The sequence below is a fragment of the Cucurbita pepo genome, chromosome LG13 (assembly GCF_002806865.2).
Source record: "Cucurbita pepo subsp. pepo cultivar mu-cu-16 chromosome LG13, ASM280686v2, whole genome shotgun sequence".
Taxonomy (NCBI): Eukaryota; Viridiplantae; Streptophyta; class Magnoliopsida; order Cucurbitales; family Cucurbitaceae; genus Cucurbita; species Cucurbita pepo.
Window position 1 is genome coordinate 1,052,406 of NC_036650.1, and position 17,886 is coordinate 1,070,291.

Consider the following 17,886-nt stretch of genomic DNA (forward strand, 5'->3'; position numbering starts at 1 on the left):
ATATTAACTGTCTCCGTTTGTGCCTATTATTTTTTTTACGATAGGTTAAAAATATGTAAATTGAATTGAAAAATATGATGTAATATTAAATTTTATAATATTTTGAATTATCTATCTATATATATATTTTAAGAATGACTATTATATATCTTATAATTTAATTGTGTTTTTTTTTATTTTAATTTTTTTTTCCTTAAATTTTTTAAATTGGTTCTAAAAAATACTTTTTATGAGGTATTTAAAAAAAACTATTTAAAAATAAATAAATTTATAATTATTAATATTTGTAGTTTTAGTGGCAATCGAGACGAAAGTCGAAAGCACAGCGGTTTCTTTCGTCGACGAAGTTCGGTTATTCCTTCCATTTCTTCGTCTTCTTCAGGTTGATTTGCTCGACTCTCACAATTCGGGATCTCACAGACAAAGATGAGCGCGCACAACTCCAAGTATTTTTCCACCACCAAAAAGGGTGAAATCCCCGAGCTCAAAGAGGAGCTTAATTCTCAGTACAAGGCATTTCTCTATCTGTCTTTCTCTGTACCCCGTTTTTGCTTCAAATTTGTATTGCTTATTCAATGTCTGGGTGTTTGTTGTTCAGCATTTTGTCTAGCTTTTCGGTTTGTGATCCGTGATCTATATGAATTCAGTTGATCGATAGTTCAGGTGCTTTTTTGTTTTTTTTTTTTTTTTTTTTTTTTTTTGAAATCATCGTCTTGTATGGTTGACTCGAAGATCTGCTGGGTTTGGTGTTTGACATATTCTTTGTCAAAGCTAGTGTCTGAATACCTTGAGTTATTGTAATATTCTGTAATTAAAAAAAAAAAACAGAAGGAAACGGCTGAAACGCCAGCGAAGGAGGGAGAAGCAGTGCACACCCACGTGTTTCGGATTTGGAATGCAATGTGTGTCTTCTATCTTGCTTAGGAGAAGGATTAAGTGGATGTAAAGCCACGGTTTGGCTAAACAGTGAGTTAAGGAATGGGATTTGAAAAACAAACGCAGAAAGGAAAGAGGAAAAATAAAACACATGTGAAGAGTGAGCTTATGTGTGAATTTGTGGAGTTTTACGCGTTCTTTTGGCTGATTGAAGCAAGAGGGATGTTCAGAAGGCTGAAGGCTATGTCCTCGTGAGTTCAATTTGAGGAAAAGCGCGACATCGAGCCAAGTTGGGAAGCAAAATGAAAGGGTAAGTTTGTGTGAAACCTGTAGCTTTGAATGTCAATATCTTAATATACAATGCATAAGACATGCTCAAACTTGTCTCAATAGATTCGTGGGAATGAGATCTACATTTTTTTAGAAGAAATTGATAAAAGATAATGAACGTAGCCAAAGAATCAAGTTCAAGCACATGATGGGTGTTTTGGAAAAGTTCTAGAAAAGCGCAGGGGCGCCAAGAAGAAGACAACTGCAGACACGTGGCCGAGGGAGTGAGCACGTGGGCACGTGGTGGATCCTGGTTCGTCTCGTTCGTCTTCTATTTGTCTTTTCTGTTGATCTATTCATATTGACCCTAAAAGTTATTAACTATAGATTTAATTGGTGAAGATTGAGGAGTAATAGCCGAGTTTGTAATGTTTTATGTAAGAAAGGGATTTAGCGACACAAGTAAGTAGTGTATCGAGGCTTCTAAACAAGTGTTAACTTGTTATATGTGCTAAGCATGTTGATCATGTGATCAGGGACATAGATGTGGAAATAATGTTATTTGCATGACCTAAGTATCGATAAATATGTTCACATGAGTAGAGTTCAAGCATGGTAGGGATTCGTGATTATCGTGTATGCTTTGTGCCTCTAATGTATGCTTATGAGCTTATCATATTATGTGATATGCACGAGAAATACCCTTTTTATGATGGTATAATGTAGGAGCCACTAAGGATTCGTCAAGCGAACTCTAGTTGTAATTAGACCTCACTTACACCTATAGTTGAATGGACGATAGGTTGGGAGGGCATGTTGCCCATTAGTTTATTATATCCCACTGAACCCCCTGACCGACACGTTGAGTTCTAAGTTAAGGACATGAGTATTCCTGACTGTCAGGCTATGAGCTATTTCAGGCCGCCAGAGCATCTAGAAGATGGGACGTATTTGACCGAGAGAGTGTTACGAACTTGGAATTCATAATAAGCATAAATAGAGAAAAATAGGAAAAGTGAGACCTGCATTGACACCTAAAAACCCCAAAGCTTCTGTCGGAACAGAAAACACGCATCCTTGAAAGGAAGCCCATCACTATTAGCTACGTGAGAGGCGACACAAGCAGTGAACTCGAGCCAGAATCAGGTTAGGCGATCCAAGCTTATGAAATGAATGGATGGTTGGATCGAGGACCTGATCCAAAGAGAAAACTCTAGACAGGTCGTATTTGATTGTAAACGTGTCTTACACATCAGCTCAGAATTCATAATAAGCATAAGTAGAGAATAAATAGGAAAAGGTTAATCATTATACCGTGAGATCTGCATCAACACCTAAAACCCCCAAAACTTCTTTGGGAACAAAAAATATTCACCTTTGAAAGGATGCCCTTCACTGGTAGCAATGCAAGAGGCGACACGAGCAGTGAACTCGAGTCGGCACTGGAATAGGTGATCCAAGCTTATGAAATGAATTGATGGTTGGATCGTGAACCTGACCCGAATCGAAAACTCTAGATGGGCTGTTAATTGGAAATTTTAAAGTTAATAATAAGATCATTAATGCAACTGGTTAATTACAAGTTAACTACATACTGAGTAAATTAATTACTCACCAAAATTATTTTTAATTTTCTTTTAAGATATACGAGATGCAGCGTGACCAATACAACTGTGTGGACGAGCCGGAGGCTTTAGAGATTTTGTCTAGACCCAAGTCTGTTTTGTGTTAAAACTCCATGTTTCTCTATTTTGAACTTGTTTATAGTTGTGTGATTTTATTGTAAATATATGTAAATCATGGCTATGTTATTAACTAATATTAAACTATAAACATTTTCTTTTAAAATTTATCAGTGTCAGTAGTAGCAATTGTGAATCGGGTTCGCCAGTAAGGAGGCATTACAGCTATGTTCTTCCATAAGCATATCAAAGAGTCATTGATGTTATAGGAAAAACATCTGCAGAGAATTTGGTTTATGACTCATAGTTGGAGATTTTGACAAGAAAGAGTTTTATTAGTGACTCATAGTTTGAAATTTAACTTTTTATACAGTGGTCTATCGAGTTTCCTCCATGCACGCATCTCTTCATTTGTTGCCCTCTTCATTTGTTGCCCTTTCTGCCGTCATTGAAGTTGTCCTTTGAAGCTTGTTTTTATTTGCTTCGGTTTTATTGCATTTTGAAGTATTTGAGGCTGTCTTAATTGGCACAACTTGAGGATTGTGAAGCGTTGTGTCAACATTAATTTTGATTTTGGGGCCATGTCTCACGAGGATTTTGCCTTTAACCTTTGTTTATAAGAGAAGTTTAAGTCTCTTCAATATTTAATTGTCCTTTCATTGTTTGAGGTTGTCTTTGTGAAGTATTGTGTCAACATTAACTTCGGCTTTTATTCTTCGAGTAGCCGAAGTTTTAAGTTGTGTGAAGATGAAACCTTTATTCTTCTCTTGTATAAAATAATTCTTTTTGTTCAAGGTTGCAAAGGGCATGAGGAGTGAAACATTAAGTTTTAAGTCTATAAGACATTTTCCTTTCCAAGAAGACTTTCGGCTATCTTCATTCTAGATTGCAAAGGTCTTGTATAGCAGCATTAAGTTCAAATTCGAATTTTATTCTCCATGGAGCCCAAGTTTCAAGTTGGCTCGGTTTTGAATTATGCATGACGATGAAGCTTTTAGTCTCCTCGTTTATCAAATAAATTCTCTTTGTTCAAGGTTGCATTAATATGGAAGAGGAATGAAACATTAAGTATAAAGTTTTTAAGGTGTTTTCTTTTCCAAGAAGACTTTCGGTTGTCTTCATTCAAGATTTTTTTGTTTTTGCACTAACTCCATGGTAGTTTATTGATGATTCATTCACCTATATATTCTTTTAGGGGCTGCGTCTTCTCTCCTCAAATAGTCCACTGGTGCATTCCTTTGTCTTGCTTATCGAATCTTTCTTTGTGGAGTCAAGTTCCGCTTTATTGGATAAACTTTCAGCTTGGATTGCACAACTTGATGGGAAGTTGAAATTGATTCATCATTGAGTGGTTCTTTGCAGAGTAGTATTATCTACAAAAGAAGTTTGAGATTCTTTTCCAATACAAACAAGAGCTCAATAATGCTAGATTTGGAAGGCTCTCCCTAGTTTTTTCAAGTGTCTCAAAATGGTAGCAAAAGTCAATTATTGAGTCAATTAGGTACATGAAAAGTTCTTGTTCATGGTGATCTCTATAAGGTTTTCTTTGCTGTTTTTAATTGTTCTTTTTCATACCCTTTGAGAGTTCTTACCCCCGTTAACTTTTAATATTTTTCATTCTATCAGTGAGAAGTTGTTTCTTGTTTAAAAAAATAATTCGGTATATGTCTCCATGTAGTTTAGATGTCGATGATCAACTGTAATCAGGCCATGACGATAAGAAATCTGAGGAAACTTAAATGTTTGAATCCAGTAGGGAGTACTGCTTATGTTTGTATTTTCCCAACAGTTTATGGTTGGACCTTTTGTTATAGCTTCTTCACCTCTCATTTCCAACTATAGGGCTCTTTATGATCAAATATGCTCAATAACTTTTTCTCAGTAACTAATGAACTGATGGTATGTGTGGTTAATACTTAGAAGTTAAACCGTAGTCAGGACATATGATTTTTCGTTTTTTACCATGAGTATCAAATTTTGGATTTAGGGGTTTCTGAATCAAACTCTTGCTATATGATATGCTTCCTTTTGGCGTGAAGTCTCATACCTCTGGAATTAGGTCTTGGTAGTAGAAAAAAGGTGTTTGTTTTTAGTTTTAACTGTGCATCTCTTCAGAAGTAGCTTTTAAAACATTTTGCAGGATAAAAGAAAAGATGCTGTTAAAAAGGTCATTGCTGCAATGACGGTTGGGAAGGATGTATCGTCACTTTTCACAGACGTGGTAAACTGCATGCAGACTGAAAATTTGGAGCTTAAAAAGCTGGTTTACTTGTATCTAATTAATTATGCCAAAAGCCAGCCTGATCTAGCCATTCTAGCAGTGAACACATTTGTTAAAGTATGTACTGAAATTTCTTAATTTTTTCTTTTTGGCAAATTATATTATCTTTATTTCTGGTTTAGACACGGAAGTCAAGTGATTTACCATGCCCTCATGCCAACAAGAGTATAATTTAGAAGTTAAGGCATTTCTATTTTCTTTAAAAGATTGTATGTTCAAATCTCCACCCCATATGTGATGTAATACTTATGGAACAGCACATACATAGAGTACTATTTATTTATTTGCTTAATTTTGGTACTTTATTTAAGGTTTTCTTAAAAACGCAATATTCTTGAGGGTCCTGCTAAATATGAAAAAGAAAGACAGAAAGCAAAGTTTTGCTCCAGGAGAGATGGAGGTTCTTCATCTTTTCTGGTTCCCCCTATCGTACTGTTTTCATTTTTTGGGGGGAGTTCGTAATATTTGTGCCCAATACCTATGAAATTACCATATATTTGTATCATCACCTTTTGAGTTGCTGATTTTCTGATTTCCATTTATGGAGTTTGTAAACCGTTTGCTGTCAACAGCCAGGGGAGAAAGCATCTAGTCCGTTTTTTTTTAGAACTCCTGCTCTCTCACAGAAGTTGAATTTTGTGATAGCTTTTGTTTGTGTGCTGTAGAAGCTCTAGAATATAGACCTGGCATATGAAAGTTCCGTATAAATGGACCCCAGTCTGCATAGAAGAATGAATGTTGAAGTTAATCTGCTCGATTAATTTTAACTGTATTTTATTTTTCAAAATATGAGACCGAATAGGTCAAACACATCACGCATCTGACTCTGTGTTTGAAAATTTTAGGAGCAATTTGACTAATGTATATTTGTGCAGGATTCACAAGATCCGAATCCTTTAATTCGTGCGTTGGCCGTAAGGACAATGGGATGCATTCGTGTGGATAAAATTACAGAATACTTGTGTGATCCTCTTCAGAGATGCCTTAAGGTTGTTTTTTTTTTGGCTCATTTTCATATTTTTTGCTATCTAAATTCAGTATTTGTTTCTGATTCTCAATGCATCGTCATTGCTTGATTTGTTTACAAATTCTCTCTTTCGTTTCTTTCAATGGACTGAAATGCCTGTGGTTAGGAGGTGAGGATTTTTTTATTGGGTTCTGAATTTTGACTCAATTATCTAATCTTTTGGTTTTTTAATGTTATGACAGGATGATGACCCTTATGTCCGCAAGACAGCTGCCATCTGTGTTGCCAAACTTTTTGATATAAATGCTGAGTTAGTTGAGGACAGAGGTTTTTTGGAATCTCTCAAAGACTTAATATCAGATAACAATCCAATGGTTGTTGCAAATGCCGTGGCTGCTCTTGCTGAGATACAGGAGAATAGTAGCAGACCCATCTTTGAGATCACAAGTCACACACTGTCAAAACTTCTCACAGCTTTGAATGAGTGTACTGAGTAAGTGCGGCCTTTGCTTTGTTCAAACTGTGTAAAACTCTTTATTAATACTCTGTGGAAGACGTCAAATAAGAAGATAATTGTTCGTGGTTAATTTTCATTTATTACAGCTGATTCTTTCTTAATGAAATATAAGAAAATTGATCTCTTTTAAAAATATGCAATAAATTGCACAATTGAAAGTAATCTAAGTCCCTACGTGCACCACAAACTTCACGGAGTGTCTGTATTTTAGTGCTACATTTAGTCATGGAGGCTATGTTGGGGGAGTAATGTTATCATCATTCTTGCTTCTGCATTTTTGCAGGGAGAACATCCCTTGATAGTTCTTAATGCTTGTTTTTTTTTTTTTTCTAAAGAAACAGCTTTCATTGAGCAAAATGAAAGAACATGCAAGGACATACAAAAAACAAGCCCAACAAAAGGGAGTTCCAAAACAACAACCTACAAGAAGGGACTCCAATCCACCAAAATCAAACGAAAATCATAATTACAAAAAGACCTAGTGACTAATGCCAGGAGACATTGAACCTCATTGTCTCTCAAACTTTGTCATACGACCCTTCCACGCCTTGAAAAAAATCTATTGTTTCTCTCTCTCCCCAAAATAGGAAAAAAATTAGCATGTCACCAAACTTTGCCCTTCTCGAAAAGTCAAACTCACAGTTCTCAACCTTAGTGTAACTATCCCAATTCCACACAAAACATAAACTGGATGGTAGTTCTTAATGTTATCATCATGGAGTCAGAATGATAATGGCTTCTTTGTTTTTGTGGGAAGGACATCCCTTGAAATTCTTTTCTGCTGTATTTTTTTCTTCAATTTTTTTTTCCTGAAAATAATTATGTACCCTGATTTTTTCTTCAGGTGGGGTCAAGTTTTTATACTGGACGCACTTTCTAGATTCAAAGCAGAGGATTGTCGTGAAGCAGAAAATATAATAGAGAGAGTTACTCCACGGCTACAACATGCTAACTGTGCTGTTGTTCTGTCAGCTGTGAAGGTGGATATGTTAAGTAATTGATTTTCTCCACCATATCTATGGTGGTGATTTTGAGAAAGTCTTAGTTATTTCAACTAGCTAATATTGTTCATCTTTCTTTTTCTATTTTCTCCTTATTGATAGATGATTCTTCAACAAATGGAACTGATCAGTAGCGCTGATGTAGTTCGAAATCTTTGCAAAAAGATGGCTCCTCCTCTTGTTACTTTGCTTTCGGCGGAACCCGAGATACAATATGTTGCACTGCGAAATATCAACCTTATAGTACAGAAACGTCCTACTATTCTTGCACATGAAATTAAGGTCGGTGATAATTTTGCCACCATGATGCTAGCTTGTAATTTTTAGTAAAGATGGATGTAAAATTAACTGGAAGATTAGTACATCCTGTTTGCTAAGAAGCTTACCGCTACTCTCCCTTTTATCTTTTTTGCTTTCTTCCCATTTTGTAGGTTTTCTTCTGTAAATACAACGATCCAATCTATGTAAAGATGGAGAAGTTAGAGATCTTGATTAAGCTTGCATCTGAACGGAATATAGACCAGGTACACTTTCTTCCTCAGCATTATCTATTCCTCAGTATGTCTATAAATATTATAGAACATTCTATAATGACACCCTTTTGATTATGATATTGATAGGTTCTGCTGGAGTTCAAGGAGTATGCCACTGAAGTAGATGTAGATTTTGTAAGAAAAGCTGTCCGTGCCATTGGTAGGTGTGCAATCAAGCTAGAGAGAGCTGCTGAACGATGCATAAGTGTGTTGCTCGAGCTGATCAAAATTAAAGTCAACCACGTGGTTCAAGAGGCTATTATAATTATCAAGGATATTTTTAGGAGATATCCTAACACGTAAGCATTTTTTTTCATTCCTTCAACTTTGACTTTCGCTGTTGAATGATCAATTCATCATTCTGACTTCATGTGAATTTCTATTCTGTTTACAGTTATGAGTCCATCATTGCAACACTCTGTGAAAGCTTAGATACGTTGGATGAGCCAGAAGCCAAGGTAATAGTGGTGCAATTTTATATCAATAGCACAAGTGGTTCCATCTCTTGAAGTCACACTTTTATCATATGTTTGTCCCTTGGCTCAAGGCATCAATGATCTGGATTATTGGAGAGTATGCGGAGAGAATTGACAATGCAGATGAACTTCTTGAAAGCTTCTTGGAGAATTTCCCCGAGGAACCTGCACAAGTCCAGCTTCAATTGCTGACTGCAACTGTCAAACTTTTTCTTAAGAAGCCAACTGAGGGACCACAGCAGATGATTCAGGTCTTTTCTCTACAAGCGTAATTTTCAATTCCCAAATCCATTGGTGAAATACAGGTTGTGCCATCTTGTTACGATTGCAAATGAGTTTAGTTTCCATGTATCACGGAGTTATTGCCTCCAGCAATTCTCTTCATGTGTTTAGGCACTGACATGGAAAAATCTGTTTGTAATCGGAAAAAATCAGAGAATTACTGTTGCTAATTATTATAAAAGCTGATTTATGCTAAAAATATCAAAATAGTTACTGACAAACTCTTATTAAGATGGACCTTTTATTTTTATTTTTAGTCTTTTATATTTCTTTGGGTAGGGGTGGGGGTAAGAAACCGATGGAGTTTATTTGTGTTCATCATTTCTGTTAGTAATCATCGTCAGTCTGAGCACAATGGCCATGGCCTCTCTGATAAAATCGTAGTATGGTAGAACTGTGAAATCGTCTAGTGCCCTGTACTTATGGTCTCTAGATATCAACCCAATGAATATTTACTTCCTGTCAATTTACAGGTTGTTTTGAACAATGCTACTGTGGAGACAGACAATCCTGATCTGCGGGACCGTGCATATATCTATTGGCGGCTCCTATCAACTGATCCAGAGGTTTACATTATGCACATCATTTTTTTCAGCTTCACTGTGATTATAACATCCAATGTATGGCCATTTATTTGAGGATAAACTATAGGCTTTTGGGTAGAACCATGGGTTTTGTTTTAAAGATTCATCCTCAAGCATATGTGACGGGGAGAAACCGAGTACATGTCATGATTATATTATTTAAAAAAAAAATTATTAGAATCCAAACAACCAACCCCACCTCACTTGTGATACAATAGCTAGGTACATGAATTCAGTTTATCCAGTAGTTTCTATTTTGCAGGCAGCGAAGGATGTGGTTCTTTCCGAGAAGCCTGTGATTGGCGATGATTCAAATCTGCTTGATTCCTCGCTCCTAGATGAGCTCCTTGCCAATGTTGCCACTTTATCGTCTGTATATCACAAGCCCCCTGAAGCATTTGTTACCCGTACGAAGATTGCTCAGAGAACAGATGAAGAAGATTTTCCTGAAGGCAGTGACACAGGGTATTCAGAATCTCCTGCCCACGCTGGTGGTGCATTGCCTCCAACTACCTCAGATGCACCTAATTCAGTACCAAAGAGACTGGCCCTTGGCTTAGTTGCTCCTCCACCTCCAGTTTCAGTTCCGGATTTACTTGGTGACCTGATTGGATTGGATAATAATGCTATTGTCCCTTTTGATCAGCCTGCTGCTTCTGCTGAGTGAGTGAATTGATACTTTCTTATCTGTGGGTATGCGATTAAATCATGGGTAGCTTGCATTAACTTTTTGGCCTAAGAATCTTAAGTAGTGTCTGAAATACTGCAACTGAACAAATATTGTTTGATGGTAAAGTAAGGCCCTTCGAAGGTTTCTGATCACAGTGATGAACATTTTCATGGGAATAAGTTTATGAATATGACTTTTATTAAAGAAAGAAAAAAGTGTATGGGTGTGTATGAAAAATGCATTACCCTTAATGAGCTTTTGTAATTCTGGCTTGCAGCCCTCCATTGCCTATCCTGCTACCAGCATCAGCTGGTCAAGGCTTACAAATTAGTGCCCAGCTCACACGATTGGACGGTCAAGTATTTTACAGTTTATTGTTCGAGAACAATACACAGATTACATTGGATGGATTCATGATCCAGTTTAACAAGAATACCTTTGGCCTCGCCCCTGCAGGACCCTTGCAGGTAGATTTGCATATTGTATGGAGTCGATTGTCCACGGATGAAACTAACTTCTTGTGTTACTATTCATAGGTTCCATCGATGCAGCCTGGGTCAATTGTTAGTACTCTCCTGCCTATGGTAGTGTTCCAAAATATGTCTCAAGGTCCCCCAAGTTCACTTTTGCAGGTAGCCGTGAAGAACAATCAGCAGCCAGTGTGGTACTTCAATGATAAAATCTCAATGCACGTTTTCTTCACCGATGACGGGAGGATGGAACGTGCAAACTTTCTTGAGGTAAAATTGATGGTTGCAATTTCCTTTATTTATTATCATTATTATTTTGTTGGTGGCAATATGAGTGTTTTCAGCTGCATTGTTTATCATAAATATCATGTTGATTTCTTGTTTTGCTTACTCCTCGAGTCCGTTTATTAACGTAGAATGCACACTTAGGAGGGACGACCAAGTAATGGTGTCGAACAAACTGTGGATTTACAATTTGGGGTGCCTGAATTTTCATCTCTTTTTTTTTACAAATTCTCATTTTAGTAGAAATGACATTTATAACGAACTCTCATTGTTTCGAGATCATTGGCCAAATCAACCCGTAGTAAAGTGGACAAATTATTGAAATTATGATCTGATGATGGAGTTGGAGGAAACGTAGTTTTAGATTACTTTTTCGTCTAATTGGACAAATCGTTCATTGGGTATTCGGTCTTAATTGTGGCATTTATCATCTCTCCATTGTAGACTTGGAGGTCCCTCCCAGATTCAAATGAAGTTTCCAAGGATTTCCCTGCCATTGTTCTAACCAATATGGAGGCTGTTCTGGAACGACTGGCTGCTACAAACATGTTCTTCATTGCTAAAAGGAAACACACAAACCAAGACGTTTTCTATTTCTCTACCAAAATTCCCAGAGGAATCCCTTTCTTGATCGAATTGACTGCGCTTATCGGAACCCCGGGACTGAAATGCGCCATCAAAACCCCGAACATTGACATGGCACCACTCCTTTTTGATGCCTTGGAGACCCTTCTCAAGGAATGATTTAAGCTCTGCTTTACTTGTTCTTCTTTTCCTACCCCTGATTTTTTGTTAGTATCAGTAAATTCATGCTGCTGGGTATGTCTGCCTTGCCTCTTTTATATCTACTTTTCCCTCTTGAACTTCCATTGGGTTCAAGCTTTGCCTTAGACCGTTGATTCCCTCATTATTTTTCCCCAGATTCATCAAGAGTTTTGTGAACTTGTTGCTGCAAATTTTGGAAGTTGAAGAGAGATTTTGGATGTTATTTCGTGAACGATGAAAAATATTGTCGTTCAGGAGCCGTTTGGTAACAATTTTGATTTAACTTCTCGTTTTCTTTTGCTTTTCGCTCTTTATTTGTAAGAAATTGTAAATACAACTCGTGCGTATTTTTGGTCATTCATAATTGTACCGAACTCGAGTATTCTTATATATATATATATAACTTCATTAAGACTATGCATTACTTGAAGTGAAAGCTAAGGAATATGGTATATTGTTGGCATTTATTTATAATGTACTAATCTACCTTACAAATTCAAATTTGATGCCCTTGTGATAATTATGATGATGAGAGGAATGATGAAGATCCAAAATTTCTAGATTTTGTTATCATTAATTAGGCACCATTGACCCATGCATTTTAAGCTTTGCCATACTTGGGTACACTCTCTTTACTCGTGTCTCGTGTCGCAAATACAAAGCTCTTTCAAGGTTCATGATCCATTTTTGTGTTTTTAATTCATTTACTCTCATGTAAACTTTTGTCCCTTCTTTCACTCGGTCTCGAATCTTTGATTCGTGATTCCCTGATTGAACTATTCTTTCACTCTTATCGTAGACTTTCAGTATACAGGGTCCCACTCTTTCACTCGGTGCTTATCGTAGAGGCTTTCAGTATATATACTATCCCACAATTGTTAATAGTATAATAGAGATTAAACACGATAGTGTCTGCCTTTCTTTTACTTGGTACTTGGCCTAAGTCAATTTTTTAGTAAGCCTAAGATTTTTTTTTTTCTGCAAAATCAAACATGTTTTCAGATAAAGTGAATATATATATATATACTCTTTTTTTTTTTTTTTTTTTTTTTTTTTNGATTTTTTAAATAAATTTCCCAATTAGGAATGAAAAGGGGCATTATATTACAATAAATAATAATAATAATAGTAAAGATGAAAATAAAAATTTTATTAAAATAATATAGCGACGTATTGTGGTAGCCGGTTTAGAATTTTAATTTTAATTAAAAAGTTATTTAAAATATGTTAATATATTTATATACAATAAAATAAATATTGTTATAATTATCTACTAAATATGTGGTTTAATCTAAATACACTAAAAATATATCTTTTATTCTCAATCCCTTTTTATTATTTTTGTTTTTTATTTTATAATCTTAGAAAATAAATTTATTTTATTTAAATTTTTAAAAGCTTTTAAAATCCAAGATTTTTTTTTTTAAGTGCATTTTATCGTTTTTAAAATGTAAAAAATTAAATAATAAAACAAGGATATTATCACAATCTTTTTTTTTTTTTAAATTCAAAATAGAGGAAGCTAAAACTTCAAAATTAAAATTAACTTAAACTAATTAAATATAATTTTTTTAAAAAATAAAGAAAATATATTATTATTTGGGAGAAAATTCACCAAATTAATTATTTATAGTCAAACCAAACATATCTAAATTCATTAAAACAAACAAAATCAAAGACGAATAATTCATTTTAATATTGATATCTTTAATTTAATTTTTTAAAAATAAAATAAAATAATTTCAACAAAATAAATAAATTTATATAGATAATTAATAATCCAACTGAATAAACCTAAACCAAACACGTTTTCTACAAGATATGAAATAAAATTGATATCAGTTCATTCCGTTTTGATATGTGAGCCGAATTTTCAGTCCTCCTGCGGCGGCGTTGAAAGTTTAGACTTTCAGGCGACTCCACGGCGGCTCCGTCTATCTCTGGCAGCGGTGGCGGCCGAAACCTAGAGGAAAATTGTTCATTTTCCTTTCATCCAAGCAGAAAATCGGGAGGAAGACTGTTGTTGTTAATTTATATATCGTTTTTTTGGATTTACTTTTTGATTCTTCCTGACCTTTATACTCAGTGGAAAGTCGTCCTCGCGCACGAAACCATCCCAAACATTCTCTCTCTCTGCAGAGAGAGAAGCTTTCTCAGCGTTTTGTGCTTCTCTGCCATAGCCTGAACGGAAAGAAGAGCGTTTTGGAAAGGAGTCCACATCGCTGTGATTTCTTTTTCTTCCATTCGAATTGAATTCTCAATCGCGTTTTACGAATCGATTGATTTCGGCTGTTAACCGGTAAGATTCCAGTTTCTTGAATATATATCTCTTTTGCTTTCAATTTGATTCTGATGACCGCTGCTTGATCAGAAGCTCGTGTTGTATATTCGTGAGATTTTTGGCTGGTTCTGGAGCTAAGCTGGTTTTGGATTTTCCGTTTTCGTTTCTATAGGTTTACTCTGATGCTGTATTGTTTTGAATGATTTGTTTGATTTACTTGTTTGCAACCGCTATCGACCTTTGCTCCAGAATCCGAATTTTTCCACTTCTTGTCACTTTGCTGTTGCCGTGTATCGCTTGAGTTCTTGTTTGCATTGACTCTGGTCTATTTTGCTTTAGTTGCCTTCATTGTTCTTTTAGATTGATAGGTGAATATGTTCTTGTGGTTTCATTCAGACTGAGTAAGATTCATAATGGATGATTGAAGACGAATCTGTCTCTACTCTGGTCATACTGATTCTTCAGGAGTATTTTGTTCCTGTTTTGGTTTCATTTTGGGTCCTCTAATTACAGTCACTAATTTCAAATGATTAAGCCTTACAAGATCATAACAATCCTCTTTTTAGCTCATGAGAGCAGAATATGTTGCCAGAAAATGGCTTTTTTCTGCAGGTTCTTGCTTATTTGACTTGTTTTGCCCTTTGCTTCAATTGTGGTCTGATGAAATTCCTGCTCCTCTCCGCAAAACAAATAAATTATGTATGAAAGGAAAATAGCATTTGTGTTTGCCCTATGTGTAGGTTCGAACTCTTGGCGAGATTTTCAACTCCAATCTTGAGTATAACCTAGGCTACAGTGTACTCTGGTCACTGCTTTCTCCTATCATAATTTATGATTATTTCATCACTACTAGCTTTGTTAATCTATGATTCACTCATCGTATTATCAATCATCTTTTGTGACAAATACACCAGTGCATTGTTCATATCTCCTAATGGAGTGTTTGATTTTACATAAACTAGACATGTCTTTCCTGAAAATTGTGCAGAGGGAACTATGCAGTTAAATTAATTTAGGATGTTTTCTGTAACAGGGTTGGCAGTCCATAAAATTTTGAGGACGTATTGCTACTAGTGCGATGATTTGTTGGTGTGTGTTGTAGATAAGTAAGCTGAAATGGGAGGTTGCTGCTGCTGCTGTTCTTCGAAAGAAACAGAATCAAATATTGCACCAGGCTACTATTATGTCAGTATTGAATTTTTCATTGGATGTTTATTGTCATCTTCTTATCAATCAAATTCATTATCGTAAGCAAGGACAATGCAGCCATCATCTGGTATTCATTCGTTTCTTTATTATCATTGGCAGCATGTCTAGATGCATGTAGCTGTAGGTATTCCGTTATAACCTGTAAGTTAACGTAACTTGCATCATTTGAGGCACAAAACTGAACTGATTGCAGTGCGAGAGTGAATTCTTGAATGAAGCTTCTTTTTATAAGTAATTTTTTGCATTTTATGGTATAATTCAGCATCTTTGTGTTTTCCATAGAAGTCTTCTGCCTTAGCATGAATCAACTTAGATTGGCTGTGATTCTAGGAGATGCTTGTGTATTACACTTGAATAAATAATGCAAGTTGCCGATTTAAATTTAAGTTATAAACGTGACATAGGCTACAGTTTCTATTCTTTGATCTCGTAAGTGGTTGAGATTTATCCTTAACTGCTAACTAACATGATGGGCGAAGGAATTTTCTTCCCATTGTCAATTTCCTTGCTCAAAATCTCAATTTACTTGAATCTAAGTTTTGAACTTTTGATGCAGTACCCAAGAGCATCGGAGGAGCATGTTCCCCTGTCATCTCCACTTAGTGCTCCCCCAGCATTTCCAATGGGGCTTTTAGTCGATACAAATCTGGATACATCAATCCCAGACACGTATAGATCGCCTCCATTGCCTATGCCATATGATGTTGTTTTAACACATCCACATACTCCACCTGTGGCTCAAGAAATCTGCAGCAATAAGAATGACGCTGCAGCTCAGACTACCAATTCCGATACAATTCAAGAAACAACATGCATAAACACTCGGGAAACTTCAGCCAAATGTGAAGGCATCGGCGATGAGTCAGACTGCAAGAAGCATACAGATTTTGAAGTGGACACATTAAAGGAATCTGAAATCGAACTTTCAAAGGGTGTGAAATCTGTGGTCTTACCAATTGAAGAGGAGGATGTTTGTCCCATCTGTTTGGAAGGTGAAGTTTTGCCAAAACTTTGTTTAGCTACCTATACCAACCCACCAAACCATGGAATTTTTCTAACCTTATATGTCTATTGCCATCGTTCGACATTTTAGTTGCTTGAACTAACAAGTCACAACATCGTTGCTTTCTCGACAACTGCACAGTACCATTTCATTTGAATTACTTGGACTAACAAGTCACCTAGTCATCATTTTCTATTGTCTTATGCAGAATATGACGGAGAGAATCCAAAACTTACAACAAAATGCGAGCATCATTTTCATCTTGCATGCATTTTGGAATGGATGGAAAGAAGTGATATATGTCCTGTGTGCGATCAGGTCTGTTTCAGCAGTTTATGCTTTTTATCATCTGTCACCCCACTCATTTGCGTGTAACCCACCAAGATTACCTTTCTTTATGTCCTAATCATCTGCCTCTGACATACAGGAAATGGTTTTTAGCCCTCCAATTGATTAGTGACAAGACATTGAAAGTAAAGTTGAAAGTATAGGTTTATAAAGTTCCCGTGATTTTGCATCCAGCTGCAAGCTTCAGGTTTGTTTCTTTTAGTTCGTTCTCTTTTCTTCTTTTTCCATAATGAGTGATTTCTTCATTCCTGTTGCACTCTTTTCTTTGTGAATTTGTCGTCTGAACATAGAATGGGGGGAAAAATTGGGAGAATGATTCTTCTTTCTTTCTTTTGTTTTGTTTTTGTTCCTTTTTGGTGGGGGGGATGTAAATACAGTTTGTGCAATATAGTATATCTGAGCTTGGTTTTTCATTTTAGTTCCATTTATCAGGAGTTATGATTTGTCATAAATGGAATTAAAATGAAGAAAAAAAAAAAAAGTAGAGTGTTCATGATGAAGAACAAGTATGTTTAATTACACTAGCAATATGCTTTTGTAATGATTTAGGTTTCAAAATAGAGTCGAAGATTCGAAAAAATTTCCCTTCATTCATTACATACCATAAAAGATCGTTAGAATGACCCGAGACTTCATTTCATTAGATATGGAAGAAAAAGGATTATAGCCTTTGACTTCTTTGTCAAAAAATGAGTTAAACTATACTCGGGTTTGGAAGAATAATATAATATGCTCGAGCATATAGAGAAACATTGATTATCTTTAAATTTATATATAGTATTTTTTAGATAATTTTTATATTGTTAATAATGGTGTAATTGTACTTAGAAACATATTAAATTTGGAGGAAACGTGACGTCTTAGTTTTGCATTAATTTGAAGCATACAACTTGGTAAGTCCAATGAATTAAGGTTGAAATTGGTAGGATTTAGACTTTCAATAATACACTTGGAATATGTGAATCTTCAAATCTTAGCAATTGCCAAATCCCTATGGTTTAAAATGGTTTAATTATTCAATTCTTTTTCTAAATTTTAGGTAATAATTGAAAATTAATAAAATACTTTTTAAACAAAATTAAAATTAATATTAAAAAAATCTAACTCCATTCTAACATAATTTCAAATAGATACATTCAAAATTTATCATTTTTTTTCTTGTTTTCTAAATTTTTATTCTATAATCTTTTCTCGTGATTTTGTATAAAAAAATATATTTAATCATAAAATACACCCAAAAAAAATATTTAATTCTTATAAAAATATTTATTTTACTTTTTGTTAATTTATCTATTATATGACAAGATTTTAAATATGTATTTAATTACATTCGTATTGAGTAATTCGTGTTTTATATCTATTTTTTCTCGTCTTAAATAAATTTAT

General features: G+C 35.1%; 2 protein-coding genes across 4 annotated transcripts; both read left to right on the plus strand.

Moving 5' to 3' along the window:
* The first annotated feature begins 302 nt into the window (after positions 1 to 302).
* Positions 303 to 12,076, plus strand: LOC111809200 (beta-adaptin-like protein B). Of its 3 annotated transcripts, XM_023695588.1 has the most exons (17): positions 303 to 663; positions 829 to 1,186; positions 1,270 to 1,459; positions 4,969 to 5,166; positions 5,985 to 6,098; positions 6,319 to 6,569; positions 7,438 to 7,573; positions 7,697 to 7,876; positions 8,026 to 8,118; positions 8,215 to 8,426; positions 8,522 to 8,585; positions 8,675 to 8,854; positions 9,359 to 9,451; positions 9,732 to 10,132; positions 10,417 to 10,606; positions 10,676 to 10,879; positions 11,339 to 12,076. In XM_023695588.1, the coding sequence occupies exons 4-17, from the start codon at positions 5,008 to 5,010 to the stop codon at positions 11,636 to 11,638; spliced, it is 2,577 nt and encodes an 858-aa protein (XP_023551356.1). In that variant the 5' UTR covers positions 303 to 663; positions 829 to 1,186; positions 1,270 to 1,459; positions 4,969 to 5,007; the 3' UTR covers positions 11,639 to 12,076. The 3 variants fall into 3 exon arrangements, 2 of the variants coding, with proteins under 2 accessions (XP_023551356.1, XP_023551355.1); XR_002817181.1 differs by lacking the exons at positions 829 to 1,186; positions 1,270 to 1,459 and having other exon boundaries at positions 303 to 513; positions 11,339 to 11,713; positions 11,816 to 12,076; XM_023695587.1 differs by lacking the exons at positions 829 to 1,186; positions 1,270 to 1,459 and having other exon boundaries at positions 303 to 513.
* Positions 12,077 to 13,484: 1,408 nt separating this feature from the next.
* LOC111809283 (probable E3 ubiquitin-protein ligase RHB1A) lies at positions 13,485 to 16,924 on the plus strand. Its single transcript, XM_023695726.1, has 5 exons — positions 13,485 to 13,958; positions 14,974 to 15,125; positions 15,706 to 16,141; positions 16,361 to 16,470; positions 16,580 to 16,924. The coding sequence occupies exons 2-5, from the start codon at positions 15,057 to 15,059 to the stop codon at positions 16,607 to 16,609; spliced, it is 645 nt and encodes a 214-aa protein (XP_023551494.1). The 5' UTR covers positions 13,485 to 13,958; positions 14,974 to 15,056; the 3' UTR covers positions 16,610 to 16,924.
* The last annotated feature ends 962 nt before the right edge of the window (positions 16,925 to 17,886 follow it).

Excerpts from the sequence above, each read along its gene's own strand:
- LOC111809283 (XM_023695726.1), top strand. The coding sequence starts at position 15,057 with ATGGGAGGTTGCTGCTGCTGCTGTTCTTCGAAAGAAACAGAATCAAAT. Across the intron at positions 16,142-16,360 it reads TTGTCCCATCTGTTTGGAAG|AATATGACGGAGAGAATCCA; the intron begins GTGAAGTTTTGC and ends TGTCTTATGCAG. Across the intron at positions 16,471-16,579 it reads TATGTCCTGTGTGCGATCAG|GAAATGGTTTTTAGCCCTCC; the intron begins GTCTGTTTCAGC and ends TCTGACATACAG.
- LOC111809200 (XM_023695587.1), top strand. The coding sequence starts at position 427 with ATGAGCGCGCACAACTCCAAGTATTTTTCCACCACCAAAAAGGGTGAA. Across the intron at positions 8,119-8,214 it reads CTGAACGGAATATAGACCAG|GTTCTGCTGGAGTTCAAGGA; the intron begins GTACACTTTCTT and ends TGATATTGATAG. Across the intron at positions 9,452-9,731 it reads TCCTATCAACTGATCCAGAG|GCAGCGAAGGATGTGGTTCT; the intron begins GTTTACATTATG and ends TCTATTTTGCAG.